Source organism: Apis laboriosa, unplaced genomic scaffold, assembly GCF_014066325.1.
Source record: "Apis laboriosa isolate Shangri-la unplaced genomic scaffold, ASM1406632v1 scaffold113_cov153, whole genome shotgun sequence".
NCBI classification, from domain to species: Eukaryota; Metazoa; Arthropoda; class Insecta; order Hymenoptera; family Apidae; genus Apis; species Apis laboriosa.
In genome coordinates this window covers 1477554-1498088 of record NW_025220892.1, presented here as the reverse complement: position 1 = coordinate 1498088, position 20535 = coordinate 1477554, and the positions used below count along the sequence as shown (strand labels likewise).

General features: G+C 28.6%; 2 protein-coding genes across 6 annotated transcripts in view; both read left to right on the top strand.

The window, feature by feature from the left end:
• Positions 1–63: 63 nt before the first annotated feature.
• Positions 64–5478, top strand: LOC122715863 (serine/threonine-protein kinase pakE-like). The gene has a single exon (XM_043938401.1). The coding sequence runs from the start codon at positions 64–66 to the stop codon at positions 1375–1377; it is 1314 nt and encodes a 437-aa protein (XP_043794336.1). The 3' UTR covers positions 1378–5478.
• A 2410-nt stretch (positions 5479–7888) lies between these two features.
• LOC122716493 (calcitonin gene-related peptide type 1 receptor-like) overlaps positions 7889–20535 on the top strand; it is a 101522-nt gene continuing 88875 nt past the window's right edge. For 2 of the 5 annotated variants that reach the window (XM_043939624.1, XM_043939653.1), the window contains exons 1-2: positions 7889–8227; positions 9167–9584. The gene's annotated coding sequence lies outside the window, so the exon portion shown is untranslated. The remainder of the gene's footprint in view (positions 8228–9166; positions 9585–20535) is intronic. The other 3 variants (XM_043939643.1, XM_043939662.1, XM_043939634.1) reach the window with 2 other exon arrangements.

Here is a 20535-nt window from a genome sequence, read left to right as displayed (position 1 = left end):
TCAAAAATTTTATCAAACAATCAAGTATCAGATAAGGGTAAAAGCAATCAAAAACTTGATCACATGGGGAACAAAAGTAGATTATCAAAACCATCTATCAGAACAGTAAATACTACGATGGGGAATAAAGATACTACATTAAGTACAATCACTACATCAACATCAACTGTTACAGTTTCTTCAAATAGGATGAATTCATCTATAAAAAAGAACAGTGGAAATAACGAGAATTTAAAATCTAATGAACAATTAACAAAGAATACGTCACTTGTAACCACAAATCAATCTAATTCTACTTTCAATACTGTAAGAGGTGTTAATACAACTTGTGTTGGTAGTAATGTTTCTCACGAGAGTACATCTAAATCAAAAGATTATTCTACAAAAAAATTTTCCAATGAAATTGATTCAAAAATGAAAAATTATCAAATACAATCAGAATACAAAGAATCACCTGTAAGCAATCAAGATTACAAGGCAAGAAATAGTGCGAATATAAACAACTTATCATCGAGATTCGTAAATCAATCTGTTCAAGCATTACATAGAGATAACCATAGAACTTCTTCCAATACACATCAATCTCGACCAGCATCACGGAATGATAACACTGCGTTTGCCATAGCTAGAAAAGCATTGGAGCAACAAAATTCGACATCGAAGACGACACCGATTAATTTTCCACCTTTACGTGCTCCACAGAGTATCGTCAATGTTCGTCATCCTTTTGTCACAGAAGCAAGAACTAAACATAATGATATCGATGGTCCAAACTCTAAATCGAAATTGAATATGGTGAGTTCTTTGCAAAGTGGTGTGAAAGATCTTGATCACAGTAGGCAAACCTTTCATAGCTATGGCACGTCACAGATCGCTGGTATTCCCAATGTTCAAAATTTAAGTAATGTTACGGCGAATATATCACCTTATCCTAGACCGGAAAGTTTTCCCCAACCAACTGTTACAAGTATGCTATTTCCTGATACTTCTCAGTTTCCTCAATCACCTCCATTTAATACAACACAAATTGGACAGCTAAATCAGTATCAGACATATGATCCTGGTAGTTTTGCAACTACACCAGTGAATGTGAACCCTGTAATTCCTCAATTTTCCGCAGAAAGTTCCATTCCATATCCACAATACGATAATCCTCCTCAATTCGTGCAACCGAATCATTATCCAACGGCGGATATAGCCAATAGTCAATATCAATACCAAGCAGCAAGTGTAGGACAACTACAGGACTCGATGTTTATACAAAGTTTACAGAGTCCTATTGCTGTAACAGATCAATATGCTGCTCCAAATTACGCTAGAACAGTCAGAGCAGAATTAATACCACGATTGAGGAGGCCACCAAGATTCAACAAGTAAAAATGATTTTTTTATATATACATATATATATTTTCGAATGAAAATTTGTCATAAATATAAGAAGAATAAAATGAAAAATAAATTTAAATCAAATGATAAAGACATAAAGTCATGGAATATAATAATTTTTCAATAAAAATAAAATATTCACGTGTATCTTATGTATTGTTGCGAAAATTAGGAACTAATTTGCCAATCTACTTAGTCGATATGTTACATGGAGGAGATTTGGTAAAAATTATTTCAATTTTTGATCCATTTTGAAATAAATTTTAACCAGTCTATACGAATTGATGTGTGTATGTAAATGATAACTGGTATTTTGGCAAAAATATATATATATAGATACACGGTTAATGATCGTCATTAATAATCATTCGAAAAAATTCTGCCTGAAATGATTTTACACACGCATATATATATATATATATATATACATACAAAAAAAAAAACATTACGAAGTGATAAGAGAAAAAAATCATTTTGACTTGTTTCTATCATTCAATGTGACACGGCAGGGCATAGTGAGTTGAGCTCGATTATAATTTTATGACGTAATTTATCTAATATCATTGAATTTGAGAGAACGAATGAACGAGTGAGCGAACGAGCGAACGAGCAAGCGAGCGAGCGAGCGAGCGAGAGAGAGAGAGAGAGAGAGAGAAGAAAGAAGAAAAAAGAGGCAATTGCAACCAGTTTGTTAAATTGTACATAAATTATGACTATCGATAAGAATAGTTTCATTTCTATAAATATAGTATTTGCGAAAATGATTCTGGACAAATTTGTTTTCGTCGAGATTGATTAGTGAAAGCAAATTTGCTAGTTAGTGGAGCAGAATTCATAATCATGTTCCACGTAAAAATCCATATGAAAAAAGAAATTTATGAAATAGAAGGAAGAGAAAAAGAAAAAAAGCAAAATTATGATTATAATAATGATAAGTCTTAGTTTTTAATGAATGGTATCCTACAAGCTATACTTTGCATAGAATTAGTGGAGGTTTTCCAATATTTGCATATTACTTAGCTTATTGCTATGTTTTTAATGTGCTTCACTATTTATATATGAGATGACGGTGTAACGATGTTCATTGCAATGCGATTATATATAAAAACAATTCCTTTGTAGAAGAAAACAAAAAAATGTGAGATGTTTGAAAATTAAATAGTAAAGTAAACAAAATTTTTAGTCTTTCGAATAATTCGCTTAATTTGAACATCGTATCTCTATCAAACGTATGCACAGTGCAAACGTAGCTTTCGGCGATCCGAATATATCCGAGGATGATCGCGATAAAGTAACGATATAATCTTTCAGTGGTGTATGTTTTTTCTTTAGTATGGTAGCTCATAAACTCATAAGCATCATATTAATACGCGTAAGGTTAATCGTTAAGAGAAATCCTCATTAAGTACGCATCTCGTATTAAACAAAACTATATATATACTCGTGTGTATTAAATTTTTGAATTGCTAATGTGCGTTAACGTCACCGAATAAGACATTTATACTAAATGAAGAGAAGAATAATATTGCGTATGGACGTATATAGCGTCAAGAGGATCATGAATTGAAAAAAAAAAAAAAATGGAAAAGAAAAAAAGTTAAGGTAAGATGGAAAAAAAAAAGTGAAATGAAGTATAGAAAGAAAAGATACATTGCATAATAATGCAATTTTTAATCATGGATCATCATCCTGTTTATGAATGACATAATTACGAAAAAAATGTAATTTTTCCGTGACGATCGAGAAAATAAGTACGAGAAAATATTCGTTGTAAAGTCAATCGACGAACACTACGAATTTTTCGTCGAATCTTGCGTTTAATTAATATTTCCGCCTAAGAGAAATCTGTGTGTGCATACGCAATTTCGTCCAGCGATGATTTTTTTATTCTCGCTCCCTTCATAAATCATTAATAGTCTAATAGTATTACATAGATATGTATTTTATCTATTTTTATTATTTGAAAATCTAGAAAACGAACTTATTCATATTGTTTTCTTTTTCGCATTGAAAAACAACTTGTTTGGACTTCTGGGCGTTGTTTACAGATATATATTCTTATATGAGAATATCTCTTCAGTAGTTTGTATAAAATATACATTGTAATTTGTATACATAGTAACATAATATCTGCATATATTGCAATCATTATTAACGAATTGTTATATCATCTTTATTATCTATGAATATATATCTGGAAATTTGTCTATAAGCTTGAATAAGTCTGAAAGTTAAAATGTTCATTTAACTTGTACTGATATTATTATTGTTACTTTTCGAACAATCGAGTATTCTAATAGGATCGAAAGCGAACGTAACATGCAAATAAAATGTGAAATTTTACGTGTAAAAATTTCACGTATGAAATGGTGTATGCATACTATATTAAATCATCGACTCGATATAGTGGTGCAATAACAAGCTGATGGATAATCGCGCATAACTACGATATCTTGCCCCGCATCTGACATACATATATCGATAGTACAAAAAAGAGTTCATTTTCTGTAAGTATAATTCGTGGGCCAGGGTAACATGGAAATGCGTGATGCTGAATGGGAGAGAGAGAGCGAAAGAGAAACTAGAGAAAGCGAGTGAATGAGCAAAACGATAAATGTGCCTCAACACGAGTATTAGGAGGAGATAAAGGAAATTAATGAAACTACCCTAAGGTGTGATGTTTCAAAAAATCGCGACATGATTTCTTGGTTGGAGCATATTTCATACATTTGGAAAATAGGCATTACTTACATGCAAAGTATAGAATGTGTATGCGTATAAACGGAAGTACATTGCTAGGTTGATATTGCAATCAATTATTTCTTTAATGATACAAAAATACGATAAAAAGAGAGAAAAACGAGGAAAGCGTTGTAGAAAGAATAGAACAGAGCGATTTGATTTGTGGATCATGATCATTGAATTTAACTAAATTCTTTTCGAGCAATTATAACAATTGTGTTCGATCATGATACAAAACGCTTAATTGCTATTACGGGTGATGCTAATTGTTTTCTGTAATTATATTTATTTTTTTAGATTTTATGGAATTAGAAAATTCATCGTATATTTTGTTTCGACGATCGATTCCGTTTTGCATAGAATATTTTCGAATTTTTTTTTTTTTTTTTAATAATTATAGAATGCTATTTTGCATGTTGAGAGTTCGACTAGTTTCACGTTTATCTTCTACGTGTAAGTAGTTTTTTGTGCCAATCAAAATGAATTCGTTGCGAATGGCAAAACGGATACGATACCAAACGGCGTTTTATCGCTGAAAGGCGTCGACAAAAAGTTGTTGAAACTCGCCAATTGTAAGGGAACATATCAACGCATGTGTAAAATTAGAAGAAAATAATCTGTTGAACATTTATTGGAAAAATAATCTTCTCTTTTAACGAGAAATTTTATATAATTTTTTTTTTATTAGAAATGATTCAAATTGACAATGATACGATCTTTTGGTTCATCCTGTTTCAGAAGAAACTTAATTTTTTTATATTTTTCTTTTCTTTTTTTTTTTATTTTTTTTATTTTTTTTTTATTTTTATTGTGATTTGCTGTTTACTTTTGCTTTATTGAAAAATATATATAATATTATATAATATTTTGATCAAAAAAAGTAACACAGTAAGATTCTTCAAATTTTACAATGGTATATGTACCCTTAAAATAAGATGAACAGTGTTTCTGAACCGTTGATCATAATCGAAACGCCTCGTTGATTATTCTCAATTTTGCTTTAAGTTTTCGTATTGCGAATACCAAGAAAATCCTCGAGAGCGTTGAGATTAAATCGATTCATCGATTGAAATCGTTAATCGACGCGATTAGTTTGCTTTAAAAAAATTAATCGACTTGATTAACTGCTTCAAAAAATAAAAGATAAAAAAAAAAAAATAAAAACGCGTCGATTTATCGTACCTTTACTACTACTGATATTCTCTTATTTAAGGGGAGGGGACGATAATATCGAGCAAAAAAAAAAAAAAAAAATTAGTCAGCGATCCGGTTATCAAACAGCGAGGCGAAAGCATAATGAAAGAAATATTGTGATGCATAATGAGACAAAATATAATAGAGAGAGAAAAATAGACTTCCCATCTTTTTCAATTATGGGGAAGCACATCTTTGTGGACCAATCTAGGAACGAGAAAAGAAGAAGAGAAGCTTTTCGATTCGATTAAATAAATAATATTTTCTTTTTATAAATTGCAATATATATATATATATATATATGTATTTCGTTTCTCTTTTCTCGTTCGTATTCCTCATTACGGAAATGGTCTTCTTAGTTGTGCAAAAGAAGAAAATGATTTTCAACGATTTTCAAAGTTGACGGATGAATAAAAAAATGAAAGAAAAAAGAAAAAATTTATTAGCATTTTTCAATGGGATCCGTCTCGTGTATGAAATAAACAATAAATTTATTAAGGCAAATACGAAGTGACTATTTATAATTTACTTATAATTTTATCGTTTAAACGCTGTTGCGTTTTATAAAAGTTTTAAAAAATAATATATAAAAAAAAAAATGAAGAATGAATAGAAAAAAAATTCCAGCAAATAGGAAGGAACATTTTTAAAAAAAATTTGCGAATTAATATATTTTCGTTGTATTTATCTTCATTGTGCCGCAAATTTCTACTCCTCTCCCCCATACCACCATATTTATCGATTTATCTACATACACACGCTCGCAAATTAAAATACAATTGTATAAAAAAAAATGGAAATCACTATTTCTCTTAATCTTTTCAATATGATCGATTTTTTAAATGAATGAAAGAGAGAGAAAGAAACAAAAACCTTAGAAGAAAAAAATAATCTTTATCTACCATAAAAAAAAGGATACCATAAAAAAAAAACTTTAATATCGATGCATAAATGATATATTTATCAATTTCCTTTTCCTTTTTATGAACAAGTTTTATTTGTTAGTACAGAATTGTCCTACTGAATAGTAAAGAATACCATGTAAATTCCTACATAGATATTTATTTCTTATAAAAACTAAAAAAGAAAAAAGAAAACAAGAGAAAGAAAACACTTTTATGAAAAATATAATTAAAGATCTAGCGGGTTTGGATATAATTTGTAATTTTTATACATGGAGGGAGGGATATGTTCGTAATTATTTTTGTTTTTTTTTTTTTCTATTTTATGATCACATATTATCCGATTTCTTTCGTTGCCTTCCTTCCGATCCTTTACTTTTCCTTATTCTTTCTTTTCTTTTTGTCAATTAAATTATCCTGTATTTACAAAGTGATATTGTTAATTTTGTATAATCGACATAATGTACTGGCATACAACACGGACATGGCATACAGATAACGACTTAGAACAATATAGCGAGGCTTGTTTTTAAAAATGAGCAGCATTCAATAACTATAGCCAAGGTTGTTTTATGTATGATTGTGCGTGTAACATTGTTAATAAAATAACGATGCTTATGAAAGTTCTTTTACATTCTATATTTCCATTTTCTTGTTCATTTTATATTTTATAGTTTTTTGAAAATTTTTCCAATATCTTATATATATTAAAATAAAAATATTAAATTTTATTTGTTTAATATTTAAAACATTATTAAGTAATGGTTTCAATTTTATTGCGATTATTGTTATCACGATCCAATTTTCATAATATTATAATTTCATAATATATGTAAATTCATTCTGAAGGAATATTTATTTGTACAATTAAAAATAGAAAAGATTATTATTGTTTATGTGATTATTAGTAGTTTATTTTTCCTCATAATGAGGAATATATCAGATTTGATAATAATGATAATGACTCAATAATAGTAATTAAATTATTACTTTCATGTTCATGCACTTGTTCGGTTAATGCCAGTTTTTAAAAGATTTTAGCAATTCGGCAGTACAATAATTTTAAAATGTTAAATATATCTATTGTTAATAATATATCTATTGTTAAGTGTATATGTTACTGATAAGTTATACGTTTTATAAATTTAAAACTATTTTTATTAAATTATTAACATTTTTTTTAATATATATTTTTATAATTCACAAACATTTCTAAATATTCAAAAAACAATTATCTATAAATTATTTTAGTAAAAATGTTTTATTTAAAAAAATATAAGATATAAATATTTTTAAATAATAAAAATAACTTTTTAAAAAGAAAAATCAAATTCGGTTCAAAGAATTTATTAAGAGTTTATTAATAGAAAATTAAAAAATTGCCCTTTTTATGTTATTACATTTTATAACATCTAATATTTTATTTTCTATTGAATTGATAATTAATTATGACTTAAAAATAATATGAAGGCTAAAATTTAGTCTTAGATTTAGCGGTAATTTGAATTTAAGCGCCTTGTAGAGTATGCGCGGTAAGCGGTAAGGGTTGAAACGTTGTTAGCGCTGGTGGTGCGCTAGTGGTTGCGCGCGCACTTCGAGTCACGTTTTCTATCACAAGAAGCGTTCAGTTGCTGTTGCGTGGCCGCGTGATTCGCAGTTTTTAAAGTTCTCGTTCGAAAAAGTTTTGGTGATTACTCGACAGTGTGTTTGATTCTAATACCAAAAAAAATGATAGAAGCGTCGTGTGCCAAAACGATAATTCGATAATAATGATAAAACAATAATAATAATCGTGCAATTTATACAAAATTATTCGATAACGATCATAAATGATTTATAGTAAAAATGACAGTTTAAAGACATTCCAATTATTATTTCAAATTTAATGATGTCTGTTAACAAAATCTTTTATTATATAACGCTGCATTGTAATATTATGGTAATTTATCCACAAAAATAATATTGATACGAAGCAACTGAAGATTTGCTACATATGAATATTGGTAGGTACACAAATTTTGATTTCGACGCCATTTATATATGAATTCTCTTTTAACGACCTCTATATTCTGGTCATTAATTTATTATCGAAATTACGAAGCGTCATATTTTCAAATATTGAATATCCAAATATCGTATCAACATAGTTGAATTAGATGTCTTTTTATTTCACAAAATTTATTATCAAAACTTTTTTAAATTTGAATATTTAAATAAGATGACATTCGATATTAAAAAATTCTTATACAATAGAAATAGATTTCCATTGATTAATTTTCTTAGTGAGGTTAGATCGATGTATTCAAAGATGTAACAGTTGTTCATCTATATAATGTCATTTATAATTAAATTTTTGTAAAATCATATAATAAATTATTTTTGATCAACACTTTTAAATAATAATTACAATATATTTTTTTAACGAAAGTTTAGTCTAGAAAATATTTGTTCTTTTTATACAAAAACAAATCTTGTATAAGCAAAATTTTAATCAGAATGATTACTATCGTCCATAAGATTTCGTAGCTTAATTGTTCTTTAGCCGGCAAGTATTCTACTTCTTTATCAATGTGGCTTTCATCCTGCTAAACCGGAAATGCTTGAGTACAACGAAATCTATTCTATAAGAGATTGAATCTTGCTTGCCATGATTATATTTTTATTTATCGAACTTGTAACTATATTTATAAAAAATATTTTTGTAGAAAACAAATTAAACGATTTACATCATATTTTGTATAAAATTAAATTAAAAGAATTTAGCGTGAAATTTTTTCTGGCACAATTATCGAGCGAAAAAGTTTTATTTGATAAAAGTTTTAATTCTTTTTCCAAATTGTTACATCGTAAATGATTCTTTCGTTAGATAGAATATATTTTCAATAAAATGCATCATAATGTATATATAATTAGAAATTAAACTTTTTCGTTTTTTACAACAGGAGAAATCGATGTAATATAGACAATAAGATTCTGCACTTCTGCTGCATAATATATATTTTTGAAGCAAATTGATCATATACTTGCATTCTTTTGAGGTTAAATTTTTAATTCTTAATTTCTTTTCTTAATTCTTAATTCTTAATTTTTAATTTTTAATTTCTCGGCGAGTAAATAAGAGAAAAGTAAATAAACAAAAAAATTTATGATTAAAGTGAAATTAATGATATACCAATGAAAATATATTATAAAAACATTTATTAGTTTTTTCAAATTATTTAAAAAGTTTCGATCGGTGAGAATTGAACGATTATGGATCGATTAAATCCGTTCAATTAATCGTATCGTGAGTAAAGCGCGGTGAATGATTATAAACTTCAGTTTTTGTGCACGCTTCATCAGCTGATTGTCGTGTCCTTGGTGAGTACCCTGTTTTATTATTTAAATTGAATCTCTGCGAACTGATCAACCCTGACACTTCCGGAGTTATTCTATATCTAAAAGTCAGAAGAACGAGAATAAATATTTACTTCCATTTGGAAAAAATTCAAAAATAAAAAAAGATTTATTCATTTCTAAATTAAAATTTAACATGAAATTTTTAATATCATTATTGGAAACAAATTAATTGGAAAAGGGATCATTATTTGTAATTCGCTTTCTATGCTATATGCTTGATGGAAGAGATTTGTTCACCATTTTTATAAAAAGAATGATAATGATAAAAATCATATTTCGTGAATTGTATTGAACATACATTATTCAATCGAAACAACATCAATGCAGGCAAATTTGCAGTAATTGATTTCATAAAATCCTTTTCACATTTTCTATTTATATTAATCTTATAAAATATTCAATAGATGATATTTTTAATTTTAGAATAACAAATTTCCCAGAATACGAAATGAATTTTTATAATCTTGAAATATGAATCGATAAAAGAAGTAAAATTATGAATTGATCCGTGTTCCCTTAAATTTTTATCGTCTCTTTTCTCCGGTCACGCAAATTACGTTTCGTGCATGCGAATTTTAAACAGCGCGCGCTTCGATACCTATATACTCGTGGTTCTTTTATTTTTGCAACTTCGAGCTGGCAAAGCTGTATTTCGAGATCGTTTTATTACAAAACGATTCATTTGTCAACTTCATGCGACTAGGGTGAATTCTTGCATCGCTACATTTTCACTTGTAACGCTTTGCCATGTTGTTAACACACTGCTGTTTAGGTATACGATGATGTCTTAACTCGATAAATTTGTCAAACGATCAACTCCGTCAACTTCCGTTTGGATTGATCAGAACGCTTGAATGTAGAGATTTGCAATCTTGTTTGTTATTTGAGATCGATTTTTATTGATGCTCGAGTGAATAAGAATAATTAAAAAGTTTTTAAAATAGCAACTATTTTACGAATAGTAAACTGACTGTAAAAATAATCTTATGTTTCTCCTTGAGATATTTTTATCTTTGAGTTATTCATATTAATAAGAGACTTATTAGAGTATGATAAAAAGAATGGAAATTTTCTTACTATTTATTTGTCTAAAGATTGAAGTTCAAAAAAAGAATGAGAAATTTCATAATTTAACTTTTCTTCCAATTTTTCTCGTTTTGCAAACTATATAGATACATCAGCAGTAAAAAATTTGTATTCCTTTTATTCTACAATTGCTGATGTCTATTATAAATTATAAATTTATATATCAAGAATAAAAAATTTGATTGATATATAGACGAAAATTCTTTGAAATTAAGCAAATTGAAAAAGATTTTGTTATTTTTTTTAATTCTAGAACATTCGATTGCAGAATTTTAAACTTCTTTAAAATTCATTTATGAACCTACTTGCTATATATAAAAAAATGCGAGAATTTGAAATAAAATTAAGAAAATTGGAAAAGATTCTGCTCGATTTCAATTCTTGAATTTTATTTTCCGAATCGAAGTTTCGAAAAATTATCTTTCTTTATATATATTTAAACGATTGACATTTGAATGAAACAAAGAAAAATCTCGGTGAATGCAAAAAGGATAAAGTTATCGTTGCGTGAAATATACTGCCTTTGGGTGTTTCGTGAACCTTGAAACGAGTAACCAGAGAAAAAGTAATGAAGAAAGTTTCTCTGACGTTGCGCACATTTCTGTACACAGTTTCAAATACAAAATTCAAAGGGTCTTCTCGATTAAGTCCACGTTTTCTTCAATCATTCACCAAACTTTCTTCCTTTTAAAGACAATTGGCTATTATGTATTATCTTCTCAGCTGCGAGTATCGTGTTTCGATTTAACTTTTCTTATTCGTAAATTACGCGGCAAAATTGATATTTCTTATCAATTTGATAAATTTATGCAACTTTAAATTTATTTTCTTTGTTTCTCTCTTTGTTTCTTAAACTTTCTTCGATCAAGATTGCGGAGTAATTGAATTTTAATTAATCTCTTCGTGAAACGAATCATTTTATATTATTATAAAAGACGAGAATTAAGTTTTAAGATGAAATAAGTAACGATAACGATAAAATTTGTATACTTCTTAATATATATATTTATATTAACATCGACGTTTAGTTGAGAACTTCTCTAAGTTACAATTTCACGCTTGAGACATAGTTTGCGATCTATCTCAATGAAAGGAAACTTTACAAGTTATGGTTGTTAAATTAAATACGTAACATTATGTTCGATTTTATGACCGATGTTTCATTTTCACGGCGTATTGTACATTTATACGTAAAAATATTGGGATCTTCTTCAAAATGTTCGAAGAAAAAAAGATGAAGTGTGTAGGTATGAATATCGAAATCCAGGATAAATTTTTGTTTTCAAACAAGGAACAGAGATATATTTTGTCGAGGATATTTTAAAAATAATATTTTTGAAAAAAAGAAATAAGCAGAAATTGTAATTAATTAATTTATTTTAATAGAATAATTTTTAACTTAAATAATTCGATTTTTATTTAAATTGATGTATCTAGAAAGGTTTAATGTCTATTTATTTCTCGTCAGGGTTCATTGAATTTAAAATGGGTTATTCAGATCATAGACAAGAGTTAATTCTATATCGTTTGTAGATCGAAAGTTTGTTGCATGTAGCTTCTTATCATCATTAAGCTTCAGTTTTATCTTTTCCTTTTATTCTTCTATTTTAGAACCTCTAAAAATACGATATTGCATAAATGCAATCTGTAATTAAAAGTAAATTGGCTTTATCACTTTTTAAGAACAACTTTCAAAGATATGTGAAAATTACTCAAAATTAATCCTATTAATTTCATAATAAATGGAATATTGACACTCGGCCTTTATAAATCTTCCTATTCTTTACAAGAATTTTGTTATTATTATTTAAATATATAATTATCTTATTCATTAAAATTCAACAAGGAATAATAAAAGAGATATTTTTCTTAGAATATTAAAGAATATTTTAGAATATTTTTCAAGAGATACTTTTAAGCAATTTTATCTTTAGAATAAAAATAAACGAAATTAACATAAAACTCGATTTTGGTCATTGTAACAATTTGCTCACTGTTGATTGCTTCTCACTGTTGGGCTTCAATTAAATCTCGATCACCTCTCAACTATAACGTTTGGATGAATCATATTTAATCTTTGGTTCGATTTTTGTTAGATCCTAATTACTTACTAATTGAATCTCTCACTGTTAATCGCGACGAACTCTAAAATGTAATTAACTCTGGTAGAGTTTCCTCGATATCCTATAAATTTTTTAATTCCTTATTCTAAAAAAATAATTTCACGTGAAAACAGTGCATCGAAAAAAAAAAATAAAGATGAAAAGGATCATCAATCCGCTTTGTAATAATTTTTAATTATTAAATCCATAAAATTATTGAAAATCAATGAAAATCGATAGAATTGAATAACATAGTTTTTGATAAGAGAAAAGTTAATAGGTCAACATTACGATGCATCTTACCGGTAAAAACGTGCATTTTGCTGATAAAAGTATACTCGATGATGTCTTATAGATTCGTGATTTTAACACGGTCATAGATATATATTCTCGTGGCATGCATGCACCATGGTTGCAACCTCTGTATGTTTCATGATACCGAGAGGGTACAGCTATTCTCCATGGTTAATGGCCACATCGAGAGCGTTATTGTGCAACTTTGTATATATTTTTGCGGTCGAGATAAACGTGGTTTATATAGTCGATCCAATTTCGAAGTTTCGAAAACCTTACGTGACTCGATATCGAATAATTTATCCAGTCAGAGCCGTATGCAACTTAGAATTTTGTTATGTCTAGTTGACGTTACTGTTGATTAATTATCGATTCGATTAATGAATTAATCTGTTTAAATATTCAATAAATTATTCGGATAATGATAATGTGGAAGTTGAGATTCGAAATTTTTTAGAAATTAATAATAAGATTAGAAAGTCAATTTGCGAATATTCAATAATAATTAATAGCAAATAATGAGTTACAAATGAAGAAATATATTTTATTTAATATAACATAATAATACAATAGTTAATAAAATGAAAATTTTTAAGAATACATGGGATTTTTAATAATTTGTAATATATGTTCATATAATCCGAGAAATATGTTGAGGTGTGAAATTTAAGATTTTAAAAGTAACAGGATTGAATAATACATTTTGAGTGGAAATACATACGTGAATAGAGTTCTGAAGTTTGGATTCTGGAATGTAGATGAAATTTGAGTTGAAATAATATAAGTATAGAATAATTCCGTACTACGTGTTACATTAAACTATTTTCGATTCAATTTGCGATATTAATTAAATTAAAAAGAAAACGTGGCCTATTTTATTCGAATTAAATCTTGAAAAGGGGAATTTTCCATTAGGTAGATCAAAATCTCAATCCTTGATTAAACTTTGATGCAATAAAATCTATGTTGAAATGGGTTGGCCAAAGATATAAAGGCAATGTGTTAAGCTTTTTGAACGAGTGGAATTAACGCGATAATAACATGCGATGTTAGAAATTTTATCAACTATTCTTTTGTAAATCAGAATCAAGAACTCAAGATTGTATTTAGTAATTAATTTAGATTGACAAGTATTTTGATTCAAGACAAAGGCGAGGCATCTTATTTGTAAGATTTCTAGAATTATAAAAAATTCATAGAATCATTAAAATTGAAGTTATAAAGCTTAACAACAATAAAAAGAAACCAAAAACATTGAAAAGCAATAATTTCAGGAATGTCTCGATTTTAATAACAAATAATAAGTGCAAAACTTTTCTTCCTCGACAAAGCTCAAAGGAATTCCAAAGGAATTTCAATTATAAGAAGAAGAAGATCTTACAAAAACTTTATTATGTGAAATGTTAGCGATAAGAAGTGCAACGCTTGAACCAAGATTAAGATTATTTCTCGAGAACCAAACTCGGAACTTTCAAATCTGCGTTATCCCAAATTTCTTTTCTATTATAATTCTTTTCTCTTCAAATTTAAATTTTATCACCGGCAAATAAAATTGCCACACAATACAAAATGCATTATCCACTTGGACGAAAATACAAGGGCGAACTCGAAGCTCGTAAAATAGCAAATGTCAGTCGAATTTGGTTATCGGAAACCTCGCGATTTTCCTTGTTGTACGTACACCCTTAATCGATAGCCTGGTTTCGATAGGATTGTTGCACGTGCGGTCGCGTGTTATCGAATCAGGACGAAGCGGTCTGAGAATCTTTCTCCCTTGAGAAATTCTTGATCGCGTAAAGAAAGGACCGCTCCCCGTATCTTTGTGCAGAGAAGAAGAATCTTTGTGCGAGAAAAGGAATATAAAAGGAAAGAGAAATGGATAAAAGGGATAGTGGAAGATTACGCGTGGAAGATTTTTTTTATTTTCAGAAATTCTTCTTCTTGTCGTTTAAATATCGGTTAAGTATTTTAGAGGTTAGAAATATGATAGAACTTCGTGCACGAACTTCGAACGAAATTTTATTACACAAATGTTGATTATTTGAAATATACAATAAAGTAGAGAGTATATTACGATGTTATTAGTTTTTTCGTATTTAACTAGCGGAATTAAGTGGATTAATTCATATGAATGATCTATTTAGATTCATATAAATGAAATTTTAGTAAAATGTATATTACGTAGAAATAAATGAAGCTTTGGAACGACATCACAGTCTTCTATTCGCCAATATTTTTTGCAATTTCGATCCAATTATTTATTTGAACTTTCGAATATTTTTGAATCTGATACTGATCTATGAGCAGGAAGAGATGATAAATTCCAGTTTAGTCGAGAAAACATTTGATTCGTTTTATATTCGGGTTTAATTTTGTTTGTTTTTTCAAGAACGATCTGTTGATGCGTTAAATGGTAGAGTATGTGTATCGAGTGTCGAGTGGACATGATACTTTTTTTTTTTTTTTGCTAATTTAATGAAGTAATTTTTGATGAATTAAATGCAGGGAAAGAGGATAAAAATTGGCAGTGATATGTTATTTTATTTTTCTTTGTATTAATTAAGATTTTTTATGAATCTCAGTATTCAAAAATATGTATTGAAGTAATAAAAAAAAAATCTGAAGTTTTTGAAATAAGAAATTGATATTAAAATATCAATAAAGTTTCGAAAATTGTTTTGTTTCGACTCTTTACTTTTTTTGAAGAAAATAATGATTGTATTAGTGATTGATATAGTTGAATAACATTGAATTGCAATAAAAAGGAATTCTCCAAAAATTTCTGAAAACGGTGAATGAAATTATTATGATATAAAAGGATTGTACCTAATCACTTTGAATTTTAATTTTTATTTCGATTCATTTAGTTCTTAAACGATATTATACGAATTCTATATTTATTCTGTAACTGTTGTTTCCCTATTTATTTATTAAATAATATAAAAAAGATGTATGTAACGTTTGTATGTACTTGTGTCATTTTATAAAAGAATCCAGAAAATTTACGTCATTGCTTTTGATATGAGAATGAAACAAAATTGACGGTGGAGTTAAAATATTAATTAAATTCAGTACGATGAATGGTGTCTGATGTTTAAAAGCTAAATTGAAACACGATTTTCCTTTTAGTTACAAAGATAATTTTTCTCCTTAATGCTTCGAAACATAATCGCGATAAGAGAGAAGTATTCGGATACACAAATGAATTACGAATTAATCAATTGGCGCAAAAATGGTACGGGATAGAAACGGAAATATGAATTCAAAGACTTATTTATTCGAATATAATATATTAAATGTCTGGTGCCGCTTTTATATTGCTCGAATTGGATCCAATTAATTTTGATCGGCACGCTGTTAACATAATTTTGTTATGTTTAATTGGCGCATGATGAAAATCGTTATCTGCAATTTATAGAATCACGGAATTAATTTATTTTATTCCTGTCTTCTTCAAAAAGATAAAAATTACTAATTTTAATAGTAACATCGTAACGTCGTACTTTAAAATAGAGAAGAAAAAATAAGCAGGAACTCGTACAACAAAGATTCTCATTTGAACGATACTTCCTTTAGAAAGAACGAATCCATTGACTGCTAACCACTCGGTGATTATTTGATATAATAGCGAATAGCATTTTTGTTCTTTGATTACATCAAAGTTAAAGATAAATCAAGATCGTAAACTGTCGAAGACTGTTAACAAATTTAACAAATTTTAAACAAATAGCGTTACGTTGCATAAAAAATAAAATATTTTTAACATCTCTGTGGATTATTTTCTTCTAAAACATTATTATATATTGCATAATTTGATTGAAATGTATTATGAGCTTTTTTTGAGTACATAAATTCCCTTTATTTATGTAGAGTTAATGGAGCGTCGTATTTTATCGACGTATTTAAATTGCAAGTCGTTGATCGATCGAATCGATGGCTCTATATCGAATTATGAAATTCATTTGTGACGCTTCGGTTGTTTTCTTGTCGGCTTGATGACATTATGTCATATTTCCAATCGTTCACAATTAAGATCGCGCTATATTTCCGCGACGTTGAAGAAAGACGCGTCTCTTTATTCCTCTTACCTCTTCACCAATGAAAGATTTCGCGTGAATGAAATTTGGAAACGTAGAGAATTGAAAAATTTTCACGTATAACGAATTATGAGATGTTGAATTTGAGATGCAGAAAAATTTTGAATTTTAAATTTGAATTATAGAAATTTCGAGTTTTGAATTTTGAAGAGTGAACGATGAACTTGCAATATAGTGAATAAAAATTACAATAAATCGTATATTTTTAGAACTTTGCGATCTTCGTCGCGAAGGTACGTGTATCGATACATTAAACTAGTTAAAGTCACGTGAAGGTTTAAAATCTTGTTCTGACGGGAAACACGACTAGTAATTATACTTCTGGCAGGATATGTTACGCTCCTCAGGCTGCTATTTTAGTTAGAAACGATACGTAAGGTGTAATTCGAGCATCGCGATACTACATCTACCGGTGATTGATAATCGGGACACTTTTGTAAAATGTAGGAGTGAATTGTATTAAAACTGAAAGCATAATAATTTTTCCGTCCTTTTATCTTTGGAGTATTGTGAATACGATTTGAATATCAGGATGACAATTAAAAATATGAATTAAGACGTGATATAATTCGTAATTCATTCGTAGTTCATCATATAAATTTAGAAATATGATAGATACTTTTGAGAACATTACGATACGAAAATTTCAATTTCAAAATTAAACGCAATGTTCATTTATTTATTTCAATTATTGTGCTTTACACGTGAACATAAAACTGTCATAATTAATTTATGTTACAATTCTATCATAAGACGTACAATTAAATTGCAATTAAATTTTTATTTAAATATATAATTAAACGGATATGATTGCCAATGATAGAATAATATCTTTCGATATTTAACACAGGATTGTAAAATATTAGTTAAAGTATTTTCATTTTATTAAAATTTAAAAATTAATCATAAAGTTTCTGATATTCAGTCGGATTAAAAAATATCGTAGAAGAATACTAATTGTTATACATATCTTCATCTCTCAACAAATATTAATTATATCGCGAAAAGTACCAAGATAAATAGTCCCTCTGGCGCTTTCTACGTGATACAAAACGCGATTTTGAATCGAATAAAACACCGTGGTAAAACGTGCTATAATTTTAGAAATGGGAGGTTTAATTAAACGCTCTTGGCGAACATTTAATTGAAGTATACATATTTACATACTATCGAACTTGAATGTTTTATCTCAGAGATGTTTTCACGTTTAGATAGAGTTTATTATGTTTATCAGATATCGGTTTATTGATACTACTGATTAACTGATTATTATATTTAGAGAGAGATTTAATTTACAAACGCATTTGATTATTAGGAACTTGAATGAAATGACCGAAAGAATCAATTTTCGTTTAAGTAACGTGATTAAACTAGTCGATAAAGATTCAATTACTTCGATTAAAGGACTTTTAAATCAATTTAAAGTCTTCAATATATTGTTGGCAAGATCGTTGTAACCAATATCTTCCTAGAAATAAACTTACCTTAAAACTCGATTAAACTCTATTAAAATTAGAAAAACTTTGAACGGCTGTAACTTCGAAGATAATGATTTTTTATTAATGAATGAGAGGCCATTAGAAGCGCGAGACTTTGCCCTTCAAAACCCTTTTTGATTTATCCCGATACGATTTCCGGTTCTCGAGATATCGTCGTGTAAAGAAAAGGATAATTTTTAATCATTTATTATCTTCGTTCTTGTCGCTTACTCGGATCTCTCGCTCGCACCTCGTCTGACCGATCCCAAACTTCCAGACAAGTGATAGACGTGATTCTTGGAAGAACGTAGCACGTATTTCCAGGAAAAAATATAGGTTACTCGGTCGTAAGTCCATTCATAATTTCTGCATTCTTAAACTCTAAACGAATACTTCAAGTCTTTATAACTTGATAACTGATTGAGATAACAGGATAAAACAAAAACTGACTTCGATGACATACTTTTCTTTATTTTCTGAAAGATTTTTGGCGATAAAATTTTTATTTTTTTTTTCTTACACTTTTTATATGAAAATCCCAAATTTCATTTATGATTTTGCGCGAATACAATGATTTGTTGTGATGCAAACTACATAAAGATAATATTTAGCGTACGTTTTGCATAAATAATAGAAAGTTTGGGAACATCGGTTAACTGGATGATGTAATTTCAAATAACATTTTCCTTTGCAAAAACTATATTTGAACTTTGTTAATAACAAAGAGTTATTAACGAAAAACATTGGGCAATCACGCGTAAACTAATCAAGTCGCGATGGTAGTGTTGGGTATGTGCCCTCGCTCGAACATGAACAAGTCCAAGTTCGGTTGAATATACCGGATATCAAAAAGAAGAAAATTATATCGAATTACATCTTATTCATGAACAATGAATAACTTAATTAATTGTTATTCGTAATGGAATTCCTTTCTTTCTTTATCATCCCTCTCTTTCTTTTTTTATTATCCTATCCTTCTCTTTCTCTTCTCTTTTACGACATGAATTTCATTTGATGCAGTCTTTTACCGTACAATATGTCGGGTACAATAAATTAATTCGAACATTGGAGCGTATGCGCATCGTCTCGCTGATATTTTCATTGGTACATTCGCTACTTACTTTCCTCGATTCGATTTACGACGCATAGTTCCGTGAATATACACATCGAGATTGAAAACGTCCGGGAAACGAATGAATGTACACTTACTACGCGATCGAGACCAACAATGAAATATGACGAGGAAATTTCGACCAAGGGAATGCAAATTGTATCAAACAGTGGACTCGATAAGTCTCTTTCTAGTGTAGCTGTTCCTCCAGAATAGCTGACAGATTGATATAAATATTATTTTATAATCGTATTGAATTGCGCTAACCTCGTGGACATTGAAAAATGAGCGGAACAAAATAAAAAAGTTGCTCGTTCAATATTCTCGATGCAAGCAATGAATTTCCAAAAAAAAAAAAAATAGCCAAGTGTTGAAATTAGACAAATATAATATTAAATTGGAAAGGAGAAACAAAACGAAAACAAGACAAAAACAACTTTTTTCAAGAAATTGTGTATTTTACATTTTCGTAAAATGGAATGTTGGAAACGGCCAATAACGGAATTACAAATGAGACGTTCGAGGATAAAAAAAATCGAGATCGAGGATCGAGTTGATCGGTTAAATTCAGTAGCCACGAAGTCACGAGCCTCGGCTAAAATGCCGTTCTTGATGCGATAAATCCATCGTGAATTACATCGTTGACGCCGTTTTACCACAGCTGAAATAATAACACATGCCGCCACCGTATGTTTTATCCAGCTGATCGGCAAACATTGATCCGTGAATCGATTCGTTCCATTC

Coding starts and splice junctions, on each gene's coding strand:
- LOC122715863 (XM_043938401.1), top strand. CDS start 64: ATGGGGAACAAAAGTAGATTATCAAAACCATCTATCAGAACAGTAAAT.